The sequence below is a fragment of the Adelges cooleyi genome, unplaced genomic scaffold (assembly GCF_023614345.1).
Source record: "Adelges cooleyi isolate 19-005CV unplaced genomic scaffold, UGA_ACOO_1.1 ACOO_flye_CR_arks_rails_tigmint_CR_PRNA_574, whole genome shotgun sequence".
NCBI classification, from domain to species: Eukaryota; Metazoa; Arthropoda; class Insecta; order Hemiptera; family Adelgidae; genus Adelges; species Adelges cooleyi.
In genome coordinates this window covers 5,748,963-5,772,611 of record NW_026096268.1, presented here as the reverse complement: position 1 = coordinate 5,772,611, position 23,649 = coordinate 5,748,963, and the positions used below count along the sequence as shown (strand labels likewise).

The following is a 23,649-nucleotide window of genomic DNA, read 5'->3' as shown; positions in this document are numbered from 1 at the left end:
TCTTTCATTATTACAATATTATGCAAAAATTGGTTATTTTTTTCGTAACTGTTGGTGTGAAGTATTATCGGTAGTTTGTATTTTTTTTTTTTACAATAATATTGTATTACATTCTCGGGTTGATTGTCCGAAATGAACAATAAACTTTAGTTTTGATTTTAAAATCCCTAATTAAAAACATACTGTATTGAACAAAGTGGATTGCTTGAATGCATTTTAAATATTTTCCTCCACACAAATGTTTGTGAGTATGAATTAATAATGGTACTTATTTTTGTTCTTTATATTTATGCTATCTAGCAGCTATGCCGTATTTACAAGGTAATAGTAACCATAAACCAATAAAGGCATGTTATTTTACCTTACACACTTATGTATGCAATATTATGAATTCATATTGATCACTATTTTTGTTTATATTTTAGTCCCATGTACTATGCCTTTTTTACTAGGTAAGTAACAATTAACCATTATCTGCACGTTGTACAATTAAATTCAACATTAATATAAAGTATTTATTATGTACATACGAGTATAAGTACATAATAACACGAATGAAATGTCTAGAGGTTAATCGGTATATTATATTAAATAGACAATTAAATTGATATTTATTCAAGTGTCCGGTACTGCTATTACAACAACAAGAGCACAGAATGATGTACGGTTAAATCAAAATATGTCTTGAGACAAGTCTTTTAAGAATTTAAAAAATGAGAACTAGTGAGTTCGTTTTATACAAACATGATCTTATATTGATTGAATGAGAATTATCTGTCGAAGGTTAAAATTAAAATTGTAATGCGTACAATGATATAAGGTCAAAGATGTATTATTAATCAAATGAAAACAATTATAATATAACTATTATAAGTGTGTGAGTGGGATGAACACATACATATTTTATGTATGAAAATAAATGTATATAAATTTAAAGCACACAAAGTAGCTTCAGGACTACTAACTTTAACTGCTATAGGTAACCTGTATCGGTCTCCCAGTCCACTTATCAATGTAAATCTTATGAGGCTTCTTATCACTGTGAACACTGGCCAGTCCCAGTTACGCCGTACGCGTTACAAAAATCGATTGTTTTTCAATATTACCCATTTCTATAAATGTATTACTTACTTTCTCACAGCCATATTATGTAGTATAATAGATAAATTTATTGATATTTTTTTTACATGGGTAACTAGAAATGTATCCTACTAAATGAAAATAATTAAATAAATAAATTAAAAATAGTTTTGAACATATTTTACAGTCTTACAAATCAATGTATCGCCTACATAGTGATACTTATAGATTTTTTTTCACGACCTACCTACCTATATTATAGTTTTTATCCATTTTTTTAACGTAGTTTTACATGCAACATGTCCGACCCCACTGCACGTTTTTTTTCTTTTGTATCCTATATAGGACATAACCGAGTGAATAATATAAAAGTTTTCACGCATTGGTATATTTTGTCTATATATTTAACTATTATTGATCACGTTTCTCATAGACCGACCTTTGAGTTTCGTTGTATAATAATTAAATATGTAGGTAGGTAGCTAGCTAGCTATACTCACAGATACCTTCATAACTTTCTGGTAGACAACCGTCAATTCCTACCCCTTGTCGTATTGTTTCGTTCGGTCGTAGACTAGTAAAAAAAAAAATAGTAATCTTGTTTTAACATCAAGTACAAGCAGCCGTTTGTTGTATACCTACTAGGTAATTATTATAATTTAATCATACGCTCGATTAACGTTGCCTATGTGCTACTACATATAAATATTGTTGGTTTGTTTTATTTTATTCCGATTTTCCGCGCCGACACAATTTCCTACACGAAAACTACCATGTTTACCGGTCACCACAGCTGATGTTCTGATCAAACAAAATTGCCATGTCATGTTGTCGACAAGATGTACCCGAACACTTGCGTTTCAACCCTTACATAGAATACGGATACAGACCGCCGATGCGACCCGTCCAGTGTTTGGCCAGCGTCTTCGCGGTGCACAACGAAACAGTCAACATATACACGCACGGTTAATATTATAATAACAGCAGCCGCTCTTGGGGGGGGGGGGGAGTTAAAAAATGAAACATAATAGGTATTTTTTATTTTTTTGTTCTAGTTGTCGCACTTTGCCTGTCTCTGTACCTGGTAATATGCGAGTCGCCTTTATGGTGGTACACGGACGGCATCGAGTTCATCAAATGGTGTCACATAATTGCCACTATCATTCCGTGGATCGGCAGTATCGTTTACCATACATTCATGAACGTCAACGGCGACAGGGACACTTACAACAGGCTCTTGAAAGCCGATCTACTCGGTATATGGCTAGCCCAATACTTGGGTAAAGTAAGAAAATATATAACCTAACCTGACCCGTCTCACTAGTCCCGATGAAATTAACGAAATTTACATGGTTTACAATGTCAACATTTTCGAACTTTTTTTTTTTTTTATTAATGAACACAATAGATCCGGTGGTGGAAATAGAGGAGGGGGGGGGGTGTAAGCTCTGCCCCTAAAAATATTTGAAAATATTATGATACTTTTTATTTACAGCTAAATTTGACTTTTTTTTTTTGCACCAACAACTAAAATACATCCATTTTTTCCTCCAAATCCAAAATTGGTCCGGTATAATCAATTTTATTTAAATATCCCGTGGGTATAAGCCTCTCCTAAGACTTTTCCCTATTTGTGCCACCAACTGTCTAGAGCTATAGAAGAAAATATTCTTCTATGCCTATTTTTTCACACTTAAAAACGTTTTTTTTCTTCAGCTTTTCCACATATATTATAAAGAAACCAAAAAAAAAAAAATTGTTCATTCAAAAATGGATTGTGTATGTAATTAATACAGTACAATCTGTATACTTTAAACTCGTAATTAAATACAGGACGAATATTTCTACGGAAACAACTTCCCAAAATGTACTTTTTTTAAGCTTTGTAAACCAGCCTTCTTCCCATCCAAAACAAATCATGTAAATACAACTGTTTTTATAGGTAATTATTTATGAAGCGTTATAATAAAATATACTTTCTTAAAATTAACCGCAGGAGGAATGCCTATGATGTCCGCGTCCCTCTATAATCTTTCCGATACCAATCAGCTAGCGGTGAAAACCATTTACTGGACGGCGTGCTTTTGCGGATTGCTGAAAGTAATTACAGTGTGTAGGTATGCTAAATATTATAGTGACTAAAACAGGTATTTTAGGTAATACACGAACAAAATTTCATCAAGGTGAGCAGGGTTTATTTTTTTCTACCCATTACAATTCGAATATTGTTGGTAGCCTTGCGTACGACCCGGTATGGCGGAGGGGATCCTGCAGCAATAGTCTATGTTGTTCTTGCGGTAATTAGCACACAATAAACATTTTTAAATATATAAAGGGCTAAATTTCAAATAGGATTCATCGTCGATTATCGGAGGGATAATTAATGCGGCACGGTGGCCAGAACGAAGATTTCCGGGAACCTGTGATTTCTTTTGCAATTCGCACAACATTATGCATTTACTAGTCCTGTTAGCCATGTATTGGATGCATCAAGTCAATGTAAAAGATATTGTATGGTTAACGGCACAGATGAATTTTAAAAATATACAATAAAATTTAAAGACATAGGTAAGTACGCAAGGCACAAACGGAATATTATATTTATACATTGAAAATTTAAAACAAAAAAAAAATAAAATTAATTTAACAATAATAAATACATTTTAATTACACCTATTTACAAGACATTGTCAGATTCAGTCGTATAACTTTTCACCCGTGAATATAAAAACGGAGGAAAACGATTACTAGATAAATCGTATTTGGTAGTCATTAATTTGTTGATTCGGTTGCGGTGCACAATTTCATACTCTTTCCATGTTAGTTTGTGGTTATGCTTGGATTTGTGTTTTAAAATTTCCAAGGTCTGAAAATGATAATAATAATGGTTATTCAAAACTAGTTATGGTTTATATTACATTTTAAACTAGAGCCAACCGCCCATTTTTTCTACCATATAGTATGTAGTTTTCCTTTGAACATTTTCTAATCGATGTCTTTGTTTATTATTTTGCTCTGCTTTTGTCACTTTACTGTCGAGTTTCAATAATAATTGATTGTCGGACAGTTGATAGTAACCGAGGCAGACGTCGTGTGGTGCCAGTGCTTTTGACTTCAATCTCTGTACAATTTTACCAGGCTCACTACTGGATAACATCATGATAACACGGCCATCGGAGAAAAACCTATTGTGACACACAAATGAATTCAATACTACACTATACAAGTTAGAAATCTAAATGTTATACGACGTCACCTGAGATATCTATAATAAACAACGTTTAAGGATGGGCCATAACTCAAGTCTTGAAACGACTCTTCTCCTTGTCGCATATAGGATATTTTACATATATAACATCCTATCGTCAGTACGTGAGGACGCTCAATAAACATCTTTCGCCAACTGCCATCGACTGCAGCTAAATCGTCAATATTCAATTTATTCCAAATTCTTAATAAAGAAAAAAAAAATACTATATAAAACTATGTTGTGGTTATTGTGTACATACATTTGTATAGGTTAACCTATACATTTATTTATAATCGTCAGTGACACCGTAGTACATTAAAATGTATTACCAGAACAGTTTTAAGAATAGTGTTGATTAACGAAAAATATATAACTAAACAAATATGTAATAAAAATAAAAAATTAATTTAAACTATAGTATGTAAAACATAAATATAAAACTTTTAGTTTTTAAATTAAAACGTTTAAATTTAAAAATGTATTTTGCTTGGAGCAATTGTATTTAGATAGCTGCCAATATTTTTATGATAATTGAGTAGCTAATTTTAAGATTTAATAAAAATGACATCATAATTTGCTTGGTGCCACTGAGTCTTGTAGACTATAAGAACTAAATCCATACTTTGAACATGCACGACGCCACAGTTCTGGGTCTCTAGCACATAAATACCATCCACGGCAAACAGTCGCACACATCTCTAATGATCGCAAGTCTAAGTCGGACGATACGACCCATCTAAATACATACAGTACAAGTTCTGTCGGAAGAGCTGAAAAGTGAGTGGCCTGTGAAACAAATTACATCAACAGTGGTGTAACAGATTACATAATTGTACCCGCTTATAATTTGTTTATAGTATATACTCACTTGTTGCGAGTGTTCGGGAAAACATATTTGCGGTTCGATAACTCTTTGAAGTCTTACATACAGATCTTCTTGGCTGTCATAATCTTCCTCGCTGTCACTTTCGTCCGCTTTATTATAAATTTAACTGATAAATATTGGGCACACATTGAATAAACACAAGTAAAAATTTCATACAGCTTTCAGTCTGGCGCAAGGCAGCTACGTCCTCGTCTGTTATTTTGTCTTCGATATCTGGGTCCATTTTGAAAGCGCGCCTGTAGCATTTTGTTGCGTCGTAGTGATTACCATCGCGTTCGTACTCGATTCCTTTTAAGAACAACGACTTTGCGTCTTCATCCTGAAAACGTGTACATCCCTTAGTGGCAAAACAAAATAAGGGTTTTTTTTTAGAGAAAATGAAAACAATTAAATCGTTACTTACCCCGTTACTGTTCATTTTGGTTGACGGTTAGTATTTGCCAGACAACTTGTGCGCTAAGTACAAAAGCGAATAGCAAAGACACAAGTTCAACAACAGCAATACACGTATCAATAGGGCTACGTGGTGATCTTGGTGCATTAAATATAAGAGTAGCATTTCAGTACAAAAGTGTACTCACGAAAAAATTAATATTATATTATGTTAGGGTTTTTGTTGTATAATGGCCAAAAATCTTATCTTAATTGATATTAAGATATGTCGATACCATTATTATGATTTCACTTTTTAACAACACATTTTTTTTCACCTAAGGGCACTGATAAGAAGGTCACTCGAGCTACCGCAACAGCTGTTTCTGATAGTAGCCGTCGAATTTTAATAATTGTAAAAAACTTCTTGCGTAGATTAAAATATATACATAATATATGATGTATACTTAATCTATGCTTCTTGCTTAAGGTATACAGCTGTTGGTTAGAATACTTATGGGTTAGATAACTACGTGTTCCACAATTTCAGGCGTCCAATATCTAAAGAAGGACAATTTAAAAACCACCGCTAAAAATCTACATTAATACTCTTATAACAATAATATCACTGTTTTTCCTCATATAGACACAGAAATCGATTTAACAAATAAAAATAACAGAAATAAAATTAGTTTACTATGCGAAATCATACAAAATATTTCTAAATATATTATCAAGTATCAAGTAGGGATAATTTGGCTTTTGGGAACTGCTCTAAAGGACAATAAATTGAACGTTATACTTAAAAAAAAAATTTACATGAATCCACTCTAACACAATCTATTGTCATTAAATATATAATACTATCATAGTAAGTATTTTGTTAAGTAATCTATTAGACTTTTAACAAAACATAAAGTATAATACTTTGTTTTAAATAAAAAAGGTGGGGTAATTAGTATTTAAATTATAATTAATTAACTATACATTTAATTTTAGTTCAATGTTTCACTTAACTAGCTTTTTAATAAGTAATAATAAAAATTAACAAAACTATTAAAAGAACTTAACGCACCTAAGTAGGTACACGACATTATATATATAAAATAATAAGAATATTGAGTTCCCATTATGACGGTTCAACTGTTCATCGTATTTCTTTTTGTATATTGCTAGGTTACACATTATAAGCCGAGACAAGTACATTTCCTAACATTTTTCTTTCAATTATAGTAAGTTCTCTATTGTCTTCTTTTGTCGTGTACCAGGCCTTGCACGCAAAATCACTATTGGTATATGATAGCTTAATATGCAATATACAGACCTTATAAACTTGTTAAACTACCATATAGTATTAACCATAGTACCATATTATGATATTATTATGCGCCTGAGAAGGCTAATTTAACAGCTATATTATGTTTACCCGAGATTAAGATTAGGTATACGTGTAAGCGCTGTTATTGGAAATTCTTAGTGGAAATTTCATCCCGACAGTGTTATTAATTATTTTATTAAGTATGCAACTCAATGAGGCATCTCGGCATAGTGTTCAAAACTACTGTCCCGTCTGTTTTTGGAACGTCTGCAATAGTTTGCAAAGTTTAGTTTATCTTGTGTAGTACTTTAAAATGTTCGAATATTTTTACCCAGGTTCCACCATGGATGGATGTTTTTTGATTATGTGTTTGAGATGATGTAGATAGTTTTGATAGAGACGTTTTGTTTGTCAGAGAATACCGAGGAGTTTTTGTTTTACTTTAGTTGAGTGAATCACCCGAGTCAGTTTTGTTCATACTTGTTGGTTTTTATCTGTTTTTAGTGTATTGAAATTCCATACAATACACAACGTAGCTAAATAATATATTTCGTTGTTATCATTTGGGTATTGTCTGAGATGTAGTCGGTTGAAACTTATATTTTGCGGTAGATAAATAAAATACAACACAATATGTCATATACACATGGTGTCGATCGAGAGTGGTACGAATTCATGTATTTTCCACTCTTATACTAGATTTAGTATAATACTTATGTATTATAGCAACGCCCTCAGTTCAAAAAACTACAACTACTCGAAATTAGGAACAAGTTTGATAAGAAAAATTAAGAAAAACTTTTCCATTCATAACGTTATTTATTGATCGTCGATTGTCCCTTTAGATAATATGTCCTACATAATAAATAATGGTTTTGTTATTATTTTTGTTTAGTTGACACAGTTTTTTAATAAAATATTAGATTCTAGTTCTAAATAAGTGTTTTGATGTGTAGATATGTTTAGTTTTGATTATGTAGCTGTTAGACCAGACCGTGTATAGAAATATGCTTTGAAAATGAAGGTAAAATTAATTTATCTCTGTCAAATCATCTCTCGCTGTAAACACAATATCTTACATAATTTATAACATCCATCTCATGCTTGTTTACCAAATGCCAGTAAAACCTAAAATTGCTTTTTAAAGCTCGCTTTTTTTGGTTTGGTTAGTAGGTAATAAAAAATGTGTTGGTAGTAAAGATTTTTTGTTATTTTTTTTATAAACATAATTATAGTTTTACTACCTTTATAAACCAATGATTGAGAAAATGAAAATTTGCGAAACAAATTATGATTCGGCACAGTTAATTTTGTTCAGAAATTTGTGATTTTTAGAACCAAGACTAATATAAACGTTATATTGTTTTTGCAACTCATATAATAACTCCAAAATTAATAATTTTTTTTTTCAATTTCACTGGTTAAAGTTGAGCATTATTGATCACTTGTAGCAAGTACATCATTGTGTATTTAATTTTGAAATTATATAGGTACATTTTTTCAAACCAAATTTTATTAGTGAAACAATTAAGACTTTAAAGTTTAAAAGTTCACAACTTTACCAATCGTGAACAGTCGGTATCACAGAGTTTTTTTTACTGTAGTCTATAATATTAAAACTATAATGTTAAAAATGATTGGCTCATAAATTACTTTTTTTAATTAATAAATTAAGCACTCAATGCATTAGGTTAATTAGAACTGAAAAATAGTAAATATAACTCAGAATTCAGATAAAGAAAACTTACAATAAACCAGTTAAGTTAAAATAGTATACAGGAAATAAAACTAACGTCTGTAATTGTGACAAAGCGTAAAAACTCAATATTACTTTTAAAGTTCATTTGTAGGCCACTAGATGGCATTGTTAATAGCTTCTTATGTATTTAAAAACATTATGACAGACTTTAAATGGGTAAAAAAAATAAAGAAAATGTCCTTATCTCTATATATATATATATATATAGACTATAAAAACAAAATTTTTCATACGATTAAAATATTATCAAATCTACTGAATACTGCTAAAACAAAAAATATTGGTATTTTAACATTGTCATTACAACAATTATGTAAAACAATTTTATTGATTTTTTATCTACATACTTACGGCGATTTATTAGGAATTACATTTTATTACTTTCAATTAAAACTAAACTTTAAATTAAATTAAAACTAAAATGTCCATTAATAAATTGTTTTGCTAATTTGCTTATGTTTTAATTTTTGACACGGACTCATTTTATAATAACACAATCAAAACTTAATTAATCTATACTTCATATAACATTCAATATTAAGTACCTAAGTTACTCCATTGCAATTTATGAGTCAATCAAAAGTAGTATAGAACAAAATATAATTTTAAACTTTAAGCTTTCTAATCGCGAGGTCTAGTTATTTGTTCGCTACAATTTAATCAACCACAAAACGTACTAAATTTGTGTACATTATTTTTGTACTGTTATTAGAAACGAACGTTGAGCAAATACTGATCCAAACCAAATAACTAAATACTCTTAGTTATTAAAATCATTGTATAAATACAAAACCAAAGTAACTACAAGTACATTTTTATCACCAAATGATTGGCTAACTACGTTCAGTCTTTTGTTTTCATAAACTGCTGACATATTAAAGTAACATAAATCTTCAAATTAGTTTCTCTCTTCATCTTATAATACTACTATCAATTTTTATTTTAGTCGAAACTGGATATCGACCAGACATTATTTATTTTTATTAGAGCATTTTTCTATTCACAAAATAAATAAACCTGTAGGAAGCCCCGTGAAAATTAAAAGTTTATAGTTATATAATATTATAACCAACGAAAAAAGAGGAAGTTCTAACGCAAATGATTGCAAAATATAGATCACTTTGTGATAAAAACGGAAAAAAATAATTATGGAGTTACAAGAGAAAAGGTCTGGAACAACCTGTCCTAACGTCTGTTTGTCTTTTTAAATATTTTAAGTGGAAAAAACGTGGCAATTGAGGTTTTAATTTGACTGAGTATTTTGGAACAATGTCAGACATTTAGTAGCAAACGAATTTAGCCATTTTTCTATCTGGAGCCCGCGGAAGTAAGCTTTCGGCTATACTGCTTTCGGACGACCGTTGTAACGAGTAAACCAGTGTCTAACGTGCCGGATGTCTTATGAGTTATGGTGTATTATTATTGTCCAACAACAACGGTAAATGAAAAACCGTCCAAAAACCAAGGCGCTTAATTGCCGTCACTAGGCTTTTGTCACGTCTCGGCGCCAACGGTTTTTCAAACGGATTATGTACCGTCGTCGGTTGAACGTTTCGCGCGGCTTCCAACATTAATAATTTCTTTGGACGAGTCCGACAAGATAATACGGCGCGGGACATCGGCGGTCTTATGGCCGCGTAGAAAACTGTGTGTGCCAAAGGGTTGTGCAATGAGGGAGGGGGTGCAAAGGGTAGGCAGATGAGTACAGAGCGCGGCCGTTGCCAGGGTGAAAGAAAAACCTCCGGATTACGATCCGGTGTGCGGTGACGACGGTCTTTATAGTATAATATAATAATAATACTAACGTTGTATTATTATTATTATTATAAACTACTCGGCCGAGTGTATAAATCATTCCGGAATTAACGGAAACAAACAAAAATACAGTCCCCACAAGTATTATGCGAGCGGCAACACCCCGGGCACATCCAAAGGGATGCTCGACGGATGATCGTGGCAAACATCCGGAGTTCGCTCGGTCCGCGATCCGCCGGTGACCATTTATTTAGGCGGAAACCGCCGCCGCCACTGGACCATTGTCATTGCATTAACCGCGGAAACAGCAACGCGCTGTGAGCAAGCCCTACAATTATTATTAGGTATTATTGTACGCGAGTCTTGAGAATTTTGCATTGTTGTATGTCGCGCGGTTTTTTATTTTCTACTTAAACGATATAAGCTAGAAGACGTGTGTTGTGACGACGACGGAACGGCGCAGAAAACCAATAATGTCGTGTCCCAAAGTAGGTTTGTCTAAACGAGTCGTGAAAAAACAAAAATACATACGAGCTGTGGCCCTTGAAATAAAAAACCTAACACGGCGGGGCCGAGCCGTTGGAATATGGAAATTGTCACTGCTCAGAGGGACGAAATGGGTTTTAATTCATTAGCCACAGTTTTAGTAAACAAGCGTTGGCAGCTTATTATTTACATTTTAAATACCTTGTTTTAAACTATGTTTAGACTTGAAAAAAATAAAAATAGTTCAATTCTTAATGCTGGCTCGAGTCTAGTGCGAGTAAGTAAGGCTTTATCAATATCATATAATAATAATTGTACACTATCGTTGCAATTCAAAAAGCAATTACTTCTCCCTGTAATATGTATTTGGGTCGGCGAGACTTCTGATTTGAAGGAAATATTATAGCGTAGGTACTTACAATGAATTATAAGGCCATAAATCCAGAGCTTTGTTCGTACCGACATAATTTAAGCACGGAGAAAAGGGCGTTTCTCATACTTTTTCTTGATACCATTATTTGATAATATTAATTACTCAAGAATGTTTTTATACATACAATAAAATACTTAGTTATAAAATTATTGTAAGTAACAATAAAAGTTTAGTTAATTTTCTTCGGGCTAGAGATAACAACAAAACTGATTAAACAATGATGATATATTATATCAAACAATATTATATTACTAAAAAAAAAAAAAATATCCACCACATTAACTTTTGTAAAAATGTTTAAAAACTGTTTTCAAATGAAATCGTGTATCTTTGTTGATTCATTGCAGTTAAAACATTAAAATATTTTCTATTCTTTTTCTTGACACAATATTTCTAGAGAGTTTTCTACATTGGTCTGCATAGTCCCTCTGGTTCATAATATTACCTTTAATATAGGTAAACTTTATATTATTTATACACTCACTAACAATTGAAAGCTGTTACCACAGCGATGTGGCAATGTATCAGTTGTATGTTATGAACATTAGATAGCCATAGCAGCACTCCACGGGGATCAGGGATTAAAGATGGACTCCGTTGTGAATAACGTTATTTGGGAATGAAACGGTCAAATCCCATTCCTATTGGGCTCTTATTTATGGCATTATAATTTGGATTAATTGTACAAGCCCTGTGAATTTATCTGTACCTCGCAGGGACGGTGGTTTTGCATTCTACGCGGAGATCCTTGTACTTGGTAATCAATGCGATTAATACACTTCAGTTTTCAGGACCGCGCCGTTTTAGTTATTACTGCGAAAGTACTAATTAGTCACGGTCGCCGAAACGAGAATGCCGCCAAACACATAACAACATTTAATACAAGAAGAAAATTACAGCTGATTAAAGTCTCAATTAAAATAACTGTTTAACATACTTTAATTAATTTTATCACCGATTATTATAATACTAATAGAGATCGTTATAGATCCTACAATGCATTTTTTTTAAAAAATTATTCCAACTAGGAGTCTGTTTAAAGTATCAAAGTATTTAAGTAAGTTTGATTAAAAACGACTTCGGTAGAAGTCATTTTCTAGCATTTTATCGGACAGATTTCAATTTTTTTTTTTTTTTATGTAAAGCTTATTATTTTTTCTATGTGGGCTAAAAGACCGATTTTCGCTTTAGCAATTAGAAAATTAGTTAGATTTATCAGAAAAAAACTATAAAAAAAGTAAAAATATAATATTGTTTATACAATTTTTTTGAAAGTAAAAAACCGGCTTTTTAGCCCCCATAGAAAATATGTTAAACTATATAACAAAAGAATTTTTTTTTTTAAATCAGTTCAGTAGTTACTTTAGAAAGTGACTTTTTCCGTTTCCCTTAAGAAAAGTGTATTTGCGATATTATTTTATATTTTTATCAACGCCAAAAGAGCGTACGTGATTTGTTTAAGGCCCCTGGATAACGGCCGTTTTTTTCAGCCAAAACACATCATTTTTTGTCCATCGCACAGGGTGAACCATTGATCCGATAAGCAATCTAAAAACAGATATGAATTTATCATGAAGTTTACTTGAGATCGGTCAGAGCACTTTTTTCAATTTTTAATTTTAACCCTTTCCAAATTTGATTTTAAAATTTAAAATTTTATAAAATGTTCAAACGTGTTTTATGCGTTGTAGGAATAAGATATCAAAAAAGTACGCTGACCGATCTCAAGTAAACTTCATGACAAGTTCAAATCTGTTTTCAGATTACTTATCGGATTACTGGTTCAGCCTATGCGATGGACAAAAAATGTACTATTATATTAACTAAAATGGCTTTTACTCATAGACAAAATTATTTAAATTAAAAATAATACCATGAAGCTCATATAAATTAACCGGTAAATTAATTAACATGATCGAAATTTAATAACACCACATTTTCTTAAATATTGCCTATACAAAACTTCTTAAAAATGGTCGGTATCCAGGGCCTTAAGTAGTAAATACAAATTCGCAAAATAGTCTACAGCGATACTGTTTCAGTTGATAGGCTGCAACAATTTTTTTAAGTTGCTACGTTGGAAAAGCACTAGGTACCTAAGTTTGCCAACTATGTACAATGTTTCGTTATAATAACCATTGTATTATGTTTCCTTCAACGTTAACGAAGCACTCGAATTATTCATACTTATATATTATTTAATTACGAGAGTCCAAAAGGGTCTGATATAATTGGGTTGTCCTCTTAACATAAGTTTACCAAGAACTAAACAAATCGCTTTAAATTGCCTTTCAACCTATATAGCTGCAGCATAATAAAATAATATACAGTAAAATATTTAACAATAATGAATTTTTCTCATCTACTAAACGTTTTTTTTTCGTCGTAAAAATGAATATACTTGTTTAATAAAATTAATAGTACATGTTTTGTCGGGTTAGGTACTTTGACTTTTTAACTCAACTGTTGCATAATATCGATTGAGGAGTCTCCAGTTTAAATAGAAATAACTTTTGAACTAATTTAATAGTGTTGATTAATTTTACAGTAAAAAGTATAGAACTGTAAATGTATTACCCTTAATAGGAATTAAGATAATTTTGTATTCGAACGCTTATTTATACAAATAATGATCATATTCATACGCGTTGGTTTGCTCAAACCCTTAGGGCTATAGTAATATATTTATAATATTGTGTATGTAAATCGCGAGAAACGGTTAAAGGAGTTGGAGATTTGAAAAATATGTCCAGAGGAAAATTGAGAAAAAAATATATGTAAAAAATGTATTATATTTACTTTACACGCGGTAAACTCTTTATTTTCACCGACTACCGTTATTCACACTTCCTCCGTTGGTTCTTATTTATTTTTCACTGCGTAAATCATGTCTTATACGCAATTACTCAGCTGGCGGTTGTACCGTATGCACAACAATAATAATGTTTTCTGAGTGCATAACGTTATTTCCGCAAAGGCTTCAATATGGGATAACGGGGCGGCGCGGCACGGCGTGTGCGACTTAAATTCGATTTCTATTTCCCATGTCGTTGCGGAGTAAACATTTTTTACCGTCATTACAATATAATATTTCCCATGGTCCACGCCAAAGCCCGACTGTAAAATATTTTTCTTTTCTATCCAAAATAGTATTAGTTCTACCGCGCGGCGGTCGAGTATGGCAAACGCAAACTGAATTCTGTTGTACCCCAGGGACGGCGCCATCCGTCTTGCTATATTCTACACAAACACAATATTAATACACACCAGCTTGTTGTAGTGGATTGTTCGTGTACCCACCGTTTTGTTTGTTTCTTATTCTTGATATGACACGATATGCGGTTGGCAAGCTGTCGGGCTGTACCGTGTAACGCGATGTAACTTGCCTTCGCAGGTTTTCCGAGTGCCGCCGATTAATTTAAACTTACAGCGTTTAATTGCAGACGGAGGTACACACGCAGTGACGGATTGATGGCGAGGGTTGGCCGTTTTGTTCTGGGGCAATTAACGCGGTATTTAGACAGCGTGCCACTCACAAAAGCTACCGACAAGGCCGGATATACGACGGCAGTTTGGCGGTTCATATTAAAAAAAAAAAACCCTTCTTCCTCCCTACAGCACCGCGTACCCGTTTGAATTGCCCGCAGAGATTAAATTCTCCCAACGTTTCGCCAACGGACGACGGTCATCGGGAAAACGCCCTTTCCTCACGCGCCCGCCTAGCAGAATATTCTACATTTTTCGTTTTGTATACAAACTGGTATGTGTACGAAAGGACAAGCAGTACATTAACTGTAACACCTAAAACCTTTTTTGAAGTTGCCGACAGGCAATAGAATTATGGATAAATAAAACGGACGTGACGACGTGGCCTAGTGGTTCTACCTTCTTGTTTCGGGAACACATAAGGGATGGGGTTATATCCCTGAATCACCCTGTATTTTGTTGAAACATTTGAGATAAACTATTTTTTTTAACGAGAAATTTAATTTGAAATAGGGCAATGAAAACCGAAGCATCCATACCACTTATATATACTAAAATTATTTGAAATATATATTTTTTAAAAAAAATATGTACTTTCTTAACTTAAGAACTATTAATTTTCACAATCTTATGCTTGGTGTTGTAGCAAAACCTATACTCCGTTGTGCGCAATCATATAATATTCTCTCGGCGAACGGAGTATATAACATAATCATTATTAGTGATGTTTCGGCAATATATTATTATGATGGAAATGACTTTGATAATTAAAAAGTATGTTTCAAAGTAAAGTCAAATAATACATATAAACGTGAAAACAATTTACAATATTTGAGCTCCAAATGTACGAAATCAAACAAAATGTAACTGAGTTGCTTAACAAATACATTTTCAATATGTATAAATTAGTTGGGGTAAAAATCAGCAGTTCTTTACAAATGCATCTAGGTAATATTATAATATAATGTAAAAACATAAAACGGTTTAAAAAAATACATAAAAGTTATGCTTGCTATTATAGGTTCGTGACGTTAATTTTTGTATCAATTTTAGAAACGTTTAAACATTTTTGGCTAATAAGTAAAAGATAAAAAATTCAGACATGGATTAACTCTAAAATATGGCACTCTAATGGTTTTGTTTAAATAATTATTTCACGCTGTTGAAATATATCTTATACACGGAAAATATAATATTATATAATGCATGCATAAGAATCACAAAGCGCGTAATGCTGATGCATGTGGTATGTTAATAGTATTATAATATCTAGATGATGATATTGCATGCGACACATCAACACAAGTAATTCCGGCTTAGACGCCAAAACCTTGCAGAGCGTTAGAATGGAATATAAAAGGGTTGTAATCGTGTAACCGCAAAACGAATTACTGATTTCATTAAAGTATCCGGTTGTCTTTTATAAATCTCCGGTAAATTGAAAACTACACTACTGTGAGTATCCTCTTTACAAGGAATACAAGGTGAATTAATTTCTAGCTATACACTATCGTCTGGTATGAATGTATTGTATTTAAAATAGAACAATTTTAATTACCGTATCGTTCAGGTTCGATGTACAAAATATATAAACGTTAAATATTGGAAGGATTTATTTATTGAATTTCATACTATTCAGCTCTCGATGTGAACGGATGGAGTGTATATTAACACCAGCTTATTTTTATTAGAAAATATGGAAAATTAATACTAAATAGAAGTGAACATAAACAAGATTATATGACAATAACACAGATTTCAGCAAAATAATCGGATAGTGAGCAAGATCAAGTGTATTATAAAAACATTTTTAAAGAACTGATATATTATAGATGTGACTAAATCTTAATATAGAAAAAAAGTCTAAATAAATGTTTGATCTGCTATGGTGCCAATTTTAATTTTTAATCGGTCGCTGAAAATATGTACAATACAGTACAATGCACGTGCCTTATATAATATAATATAAGGCTATTATACATTAGTTATTAACTATACAAAGTAAATAATGAAGAGTATTGTATAATGTTTCGGCGAATTCTGAGGATAAGTAAGAATTGAATCACACCGTTTCACGAGTTTGGAAATAAAATAAGAAAACTTGTAGAACTTGTAAACCATTCGAGGAAATTGTATTACGCGTTAGTTATTACTTATTATACATTAACATTGCATAATTCAATAACAACTATATTATAGAATAATTATTTATAATCTATATAACCATTATTTTATATACCTATAGGTATATAAACCTAGCGACGGTATATAAAGTTCGGTCAGTTATAAATATTTAGTACATTAATAATTATTATTTAAATTTAGTATATAAATTTATAAAAGTACACGAATTCGTGGGATGAAATTTAAATGTAAACGATAGGTTTCTTTCGACAGACGGCCTAAGAAGTCGCATTTTGTTAACAAACTTTTGTTTTATAACTGAACACGACGATAACGGTGCTGTTCAATGGAAAGTTATATGTGACATAGATGTACCTATTATAATAATATCGATAAATTCTGTGGCGAAAGGCACAGATGGACTCTGAAATAAAAACATATGTGTTCATTACTTACAACAGAAAGTTCTTATAAATAATCCGATTTAAGTTTTGAAAATATTCTTCAAAACATTTAAAAGGTATCGATCGTGGCACAATTTCAAAACTGTATGAAGTTGAAGTTGTAATGGGTCATATCCCCCACGCGAGTTAAAAGAAAGAATTTATTTTTTAATTCTATGTTTTAGAAAACTTTGGTAAATTATATTAAAAACAACTATGTTTAGCTGAAATTTTATTTTTGATAACCCAAAAAATGTATACCTTTTGAAATTGATTTATTATAATTTTTTCTTTTAATTTACTTTTTAACAATGCGCACAGTAATGGATTTATTGTTATCTAAGTTTTTATTATTATTTGTTTTTCCATACCTACTTATTATTAGAGAACTTATCATGTCATTAAATTAAAAAAAAAATGTTCTATAAATAATTTAAACGTTTTTAGGAATGAGGTCTGATGGATGAACCTACCCGACTATTAACGTTAAAAAAAGGCACGCGCCTGCTTAAGGGTTAAGTGGTAAAGCGCTATTGCTTTTAAAATCTGTAAGCTTCTTTAATCATCCTAATTTCATAGTCGGGTTTCTTGTTCAATATTATAACTCTATTAAGTTTTATAATTTATACAGTTTTTAGTAATGAAGTAAACAATTAAAAAATTTACGATACCTTTATACAATTATATAACTCATAATTATTTTCTTTTAGTCATTATGTTAATAACATATTTCAGACTGTAAATTGTATTTTGAGATTAAAACTTGTTAGAAATTAAATCAGTTTGGGAGGGAAGACATTTTGTTATTAAAGAAAAGTATAAAATTATAATGGATATTATCAAGAAAAAGTTGGCAAAGAAATTAGAACGAAAACTTAAAATTTCCGTGCAAGCATTCTGATTACTATACTACCTTACATTTGCTTTAACCATTATTTATTTGAAATACATGAGAAACTTAGATAGATTATCAGTCTGATTTTAGTTCCATTTCAGATGGTATTACTAAATAGTTGACTTTTTTCAACTATATATTTATAAACTTATAATATTCATTGATTGTCTAATTATCTTTACTTTTATTTATATCTTGGTTACCAATTAGAATCGTTTTTTGATAAAAAAATCACAAAAAGAATATGTTTAAGGCTAATTGAAATTAAAATTAACGGCACATAAAAGGGGATCCGAGAGTAACACCATACAGTTGAATACATATTGTGTTTAATTGGGCTAAACCGGTACCTTGTGTTGTAGGAGTATTTTTGTTAGTAGAGTTTCCATTAATAGGCATCACATCTAAATTACAAGTTTGCGAAATTGAACTGAATCGATTTAGTTATTGTAATCAATCATTTGTAAATGTTTGCAGTGAATGTAAAAATAAATTAGTTGAGTTAATTATAACGACAAACAATGTTATTAAAATGGTGCTGGGTATGTTTCTAATGAAATGGGTCGCGCTTGTTCCCGGAAGGATCTCAGGGATGCGCGAACGGCTTACAATGAAAGGATAAGCCTTTGACAGCGTCGTGCAATCAAATCATCCAATAGAGGAGACGATATAATTAATTAATAGCTGACGGCCGAGTGGCAAAAAAATCCTAGTGTTTTATCATTATGTCACACTGAACATTGATTGCATGTTGGTACTATAATGTTAATCAGAATAAAATAAAAGGTCGGCGATAGGTGACAATATTAATATCTGTAATGTATATAATTATTTTGGATCTAGGAAAAAATAAAAGACAACTACTAATTCCCTACGTAGTAGTATAATAAATAAACAACAATATAAGTAAATAATAAATTAACAATACCTTCAAATAGGCATGTAATTGAATCTAATAATAAATTACATTAACATAGTCTTGCGTGATAAGCAACATCAGTAAGAAAGTTATCTATGTCTCGCTTTGCATTTAGCCTATTTTTTGATGTACCGTGCCAAGAAGTCGTTGTTGAAGTTTCAATTCATCCATGGCCTCTTCTAGAATTAGTTTTTGATAGCCATACAATTCCTTAGTCATTTAAAGCTTATTAATTGTATTTTCTTAAGCGTAAAACAGGTAATAATAATATTATTGTTGAACGATAAAAAAATGTAGTTATGATTAGAAGAAAGGTATCGTGTCCAAGTGTGCACGTTGTTGATAAACATTCAGATCGGGACTCTCTCAGCTATAAGCTTGGTTTGATGGTCAATAAAAGAAATAACAGTTACTATTGAATCGCTTGGGCTCCATTGGTATTATTATTTTGTACCTAATAATAATTGTCATCATATTATGTACTTATATGTACTAGGTTGATACTTTATGGACCGATTTCACGGTGATCCGGTCGGGGTCAGTAGGATTGTACGTATAGGTACGGTTCGGGTGCTAAAGACCTGCGCTAAACGGTTTGCTAAGACCGCCAAAGGACACGTGAATTGGGATTTGGGCAAAGGCGCAACGTAGACGCAGACACGGGTGACTTATCAACTGTCACTGGCAGATATCAATTTCGTTTATTGTTAGACGCCCGGATTCCCCTCACCTCGTCCTGGCGGTACTCGCCGCCCGATTACCCCTGCACGCTATATACTGTGTTTGATTCGGCTTTTACCCTCCCCGCAACGGCGCTTTTCTCATCTTGCGGTCCCCGGCCGCCGCCGCCGCCGCCACGTCAAAGCGGCGCCGAACTTTTATCCCCTGTACCTACTCTATTGTGTAAAAGCTTTTTGGACCGTGTGCGGGGGATGTGTGTATGTGTACCAATATAACCGAATTTATTATATACATATGTGCGCGAGTGTGTGTATTTTTGCAGGGACCGCCAAAAGCGCGCGTACCTACCCCCGGATTGAATGGGGATCAAAATAGAAAAACTTTTTGACCGTACGTCGCACGTGTGGGGCGCGTACACCGGAGGGAAGTTTGGAAAAAATAAAACAAATAAACAACGAAATAAACACGAATATTAATATAACAACGATATATTTTGTAATATTCGAGTACATAATTCATCCGGACTTTCTTTCCGGTCGTATCCCAAACAGTCTGTTACCGTAACGGACCGATACTCGCAAACCGCGTCGTTATACCTACCAAATGGCCGAACCGACAATCCGTTTACCTATTTATTAGGTTCGCCTTTTGGAAACAGAACAAACCCGCGTAGAGTGCTGTTTAGTTTTTGTGTCATGCCTACCCTACTTCGTGAACACTAACAAATAAGTCAAATTCGATTCGGTTTCGACATTTTCAATGAGAAAACGGGTTTCCAGAACATTTGTTTAGTATATTATTTGTACAAATCACCGTTATTGGCGTTACAATAAGTTGACTAGGAAGTCATTTTTTTTTCTATCTGAATTCATCGATTATCACACTTGTTGATCACCAATTAAACCCGCAAGGCATACTTAATTGAAATTAAAAAAAACAATTGCCGTGCTACAGTTCTCTGAAAAATAATCGAATCGAGTCGAAATGTTTGAGACGATTCGATAGACCTATCTGGTTTATATGTTGCAATAAAATGAAAAAAATCAGTCAACACATAATCTAGAATCTAGATGCTAGTAACAATTGTCCTAAGTTGATGAGGAGATAACATAATTGCCTAGTTATTGTTAGCATTACCTAACCAAGGCAGGCAAAGACGGAAACAATATTATGGGATTATCAAAATTAACCTAGTCGTTATTATGAACTCTGACGAAATAATGGTTATTATAGACAATGTCGAAAACAACAAAATTATTTTAGTATAACAATGCAAACTTTAGTAACATTTTAATGAACGATATTTGTTAGCCACGCAACAAGTACACTTCATAGATTTACATTAACAATGGTCAAACCGACATTTGATGATAATAATATTATACAATGCCTGGAAATTACTCATTGGCAACTCAATGGCTCTCATCGGCCATTATGGTAGTTGGTATGTCCTATCTTCTTAATATATTTTGGTACATTTTAGGATAGTACAACAACAACAATGGCGGGGTTTATTGTTGCCGGGAGAAATATGTGGGTTGGGCGAGTGTGACCAATTTTATGCTTTGGTAATGATGCGAATTTATTGCCTACTTAAGTGTATAGGCTATAACAATATCCATTTTTCTTCTGACGATTTTGTATTTGCTTTTAGTTCGTATCGGTTGTATTACATTCCCCATGTGAAAGGATCGTTGAGCGCTTAATTTTGTTTGTTTTTTCATTCGTAAACGCGGTTGTGAACATTTATATTTATTTTAGATAAATAGAAATTGTTGTGGTATAATTGTTGAATTAATTATGTGGACGTTGATTGTTTTTTCGATTATATTTTAATAATCCAATTAAATACATTGCACGCTTGAACGAGTTGAAACTGACAACGTTATGGTTTTCAATTTGAATAATATTTACACTTCATTTTTATTGAATTTCGTGCGGATGTTCAAAATTAAAGTTCATCTTAAGCAGGAAATCATTTTCGATTGTCTTCCGAAAGCCAATGCAAGTATTAAAACAACACAATGTCGTTCCGTGGAAACTTCCCCTAAGCGTTCAATAATGTTAATCGGCTACCAAAACACGAAGAGAATTTTACTATTTACACAATGTGCCGTTAAATGAAACAACAACTGTTTATTGAGCGCAAGGTTGTTTATTTTATTTTCATGTATTATCGCCTCTTTTTGCTGTTACTGAATAGTTTCATTGCACAATGTAAAAAATTCTGGTAACGAAGAGAGTAAGAATTGGAAAGCACCAAACGTTGTAAAGTTTAACAAAAGCAGTGTGCATACGATATTGTTTTAAGTCGAACAAAATACCGCCTTTCGATGTACTTGCCAACACACATATATGGGTGTGCAAGGCACGTCATAGCGAAATTTCAAATTAAACTCTTATCCTAGAACGCTGTGAATAATAAATAGCCGTACGATAATGTTATGGTGGTAAATAAATTGTCAAGTATAGCGACCGAAAAGTCAACACATAGGTACACCGTGTAAAATATAAAAAATAGTAATAAAATATGTTTTTCCCGAGATATACATTATACGGACTGCATCTAAATTGTCACATTTATTATGTGTTCATGTTTCGTATGACAAATAAATAAAAAAAAACTTAAAAGGGTTTTTTTACTAAATTTATCATTGAACGACGGGGTGAAAATATTAAAAACTTATCTCTACCTACTCAGTTGTTCAATTGCAATGTTCGGCGAATATTTAATTAAGGAATACTCAATTGTTTTTATTGCTACTTTTTAGGAACGAAGTTTTTACAGACACGTGAAACAAATTCGAAGAAATACGAATTCAACAACTTTGCACAATATATTTATTATTCCTTTGCAGTATCGTTTTTAAATTAAAACAAGACTATTTTATTTTATATTGAGTAAGAAATTACGTTTTATAAGGTTCTCGTTGTCTCTGCTATCTACTATTCATGCTTGTTTACTATGTCCGAAATGCGGAACATCCGATTTAGTAGCCATAGACTAGGTTAATTGCATACATTTGGGTTTAACCATTTGTTTTATATGTAGTCTCGTTGGCGCAACTACTAGACATTAATTGTTAAATTGTCTAGTCAATTGTTCCTTCTCCCCTTCGTAATTACTACTGTTTTATGATTATTGCGAATACCATCAATGTGTTTCTACAAAATATGTATAATCAAATAAAAAGAGATCATAAATTAAATTAAATTTCTAAGAAATAGTTTTTACGAAATTCTGCAATAAAAATTATTCAAAATTAAATTTTATATTAACCACTCATTGGACAGGCCTTTATAGTTGTTATTCCTTTCTGCATTAGATTAAATATTATAATTTCCACGGTTAATTTTGTCCATTAGCCGTTTTACCGTTGACAGTTGTTAAGAAAAAAAAAACACCCTAATTGTTGTAGTAATTACAAATCGAAACTTTTAAATAAATTATAAGTAGTCATAAAAATAATCATTTGTATTCTAAGACAGTAGGTGTTTAGATCTATGTTTTCTTTTAGAGCCTCCCTCTTTTTACCTTGTTTATGCCGTACAAGCTAAGTCGGTAATACTAATGCTCTTATTTAATGGCTAGTTTACCCTTTACCGTTATATCGTTTTATATATTTATTTTACACACCTCCATGTTTTTATTAACTGTAAAGAATCCACTCAATTTTCCTTTGGTTCATCTATCACTGAATCCACCTACTCTTAGCCCGTTTTCCTCCCATTTATTTATTTTTCTTTGACATGCCCAAAGCT

At 32.0% G+C, this 23,649-nt stretch overlaps 2 protein-coding genes across 2 annotated transcripts; one reads left to right on the top strand and one right to left on the bottom strand.

The window, feature by feature from the left end:
* The first annotated feature begins 1,839 nt into the window (after window positions 1-1,839).
* LOC126842956 (progestin and adipoQ receptor family member 4) lies at window positions 1,840-3,768 on the top strand. Its single transcript, XM_050580210.1, has 5 exons — window positions 1,840-2,045; window positions 2,136-2,360; window positions 3,077-3,180; window positions 3,237-3,377; window positions 3,433-3,768. The coding sequence occupies exons 1-5, from the start codon at window positions 1,901-1,903 to the stop codon at window positions 3,631-3,633; spliced, it is 816 nt and encodes a 271-aa protein (XP_050436167.1). The 5' UTR covers window positions 1,840-1,900; the 3' UTR covers window positions 3,634-3,768.
* Window positions 3,636-5,908, bottom strand: LOC126842955 (F-box only protein 9). Its single transcript, XM_050580209.1, has 7 exons — window positions 5,620-5,908; window positions 5,373-5,535; window positions 5,199-5,305; window positions 4,953-5,116; window positions 4,337-4,531; window positions 4,034-4,265; window positions 3,636-3,946 (listed from the first exon to the last, which is right to left on the bottom strand). The coding sequence occupies exons 1-7, from the start codon at window positions 5,632-5,634 to the stop codon at window positions 3,758-3,760; spliced, it is 1,065 nt and encodes a 354-aa protein (XP_050436166.1). The 5' UTR covers window positions 5,635-5,908; the 3' UTR covers window positions 3,636-3,757.
* Between the last annotated feature and the right edge of the window lie 17,741 nt (window positions 5,909-23,649).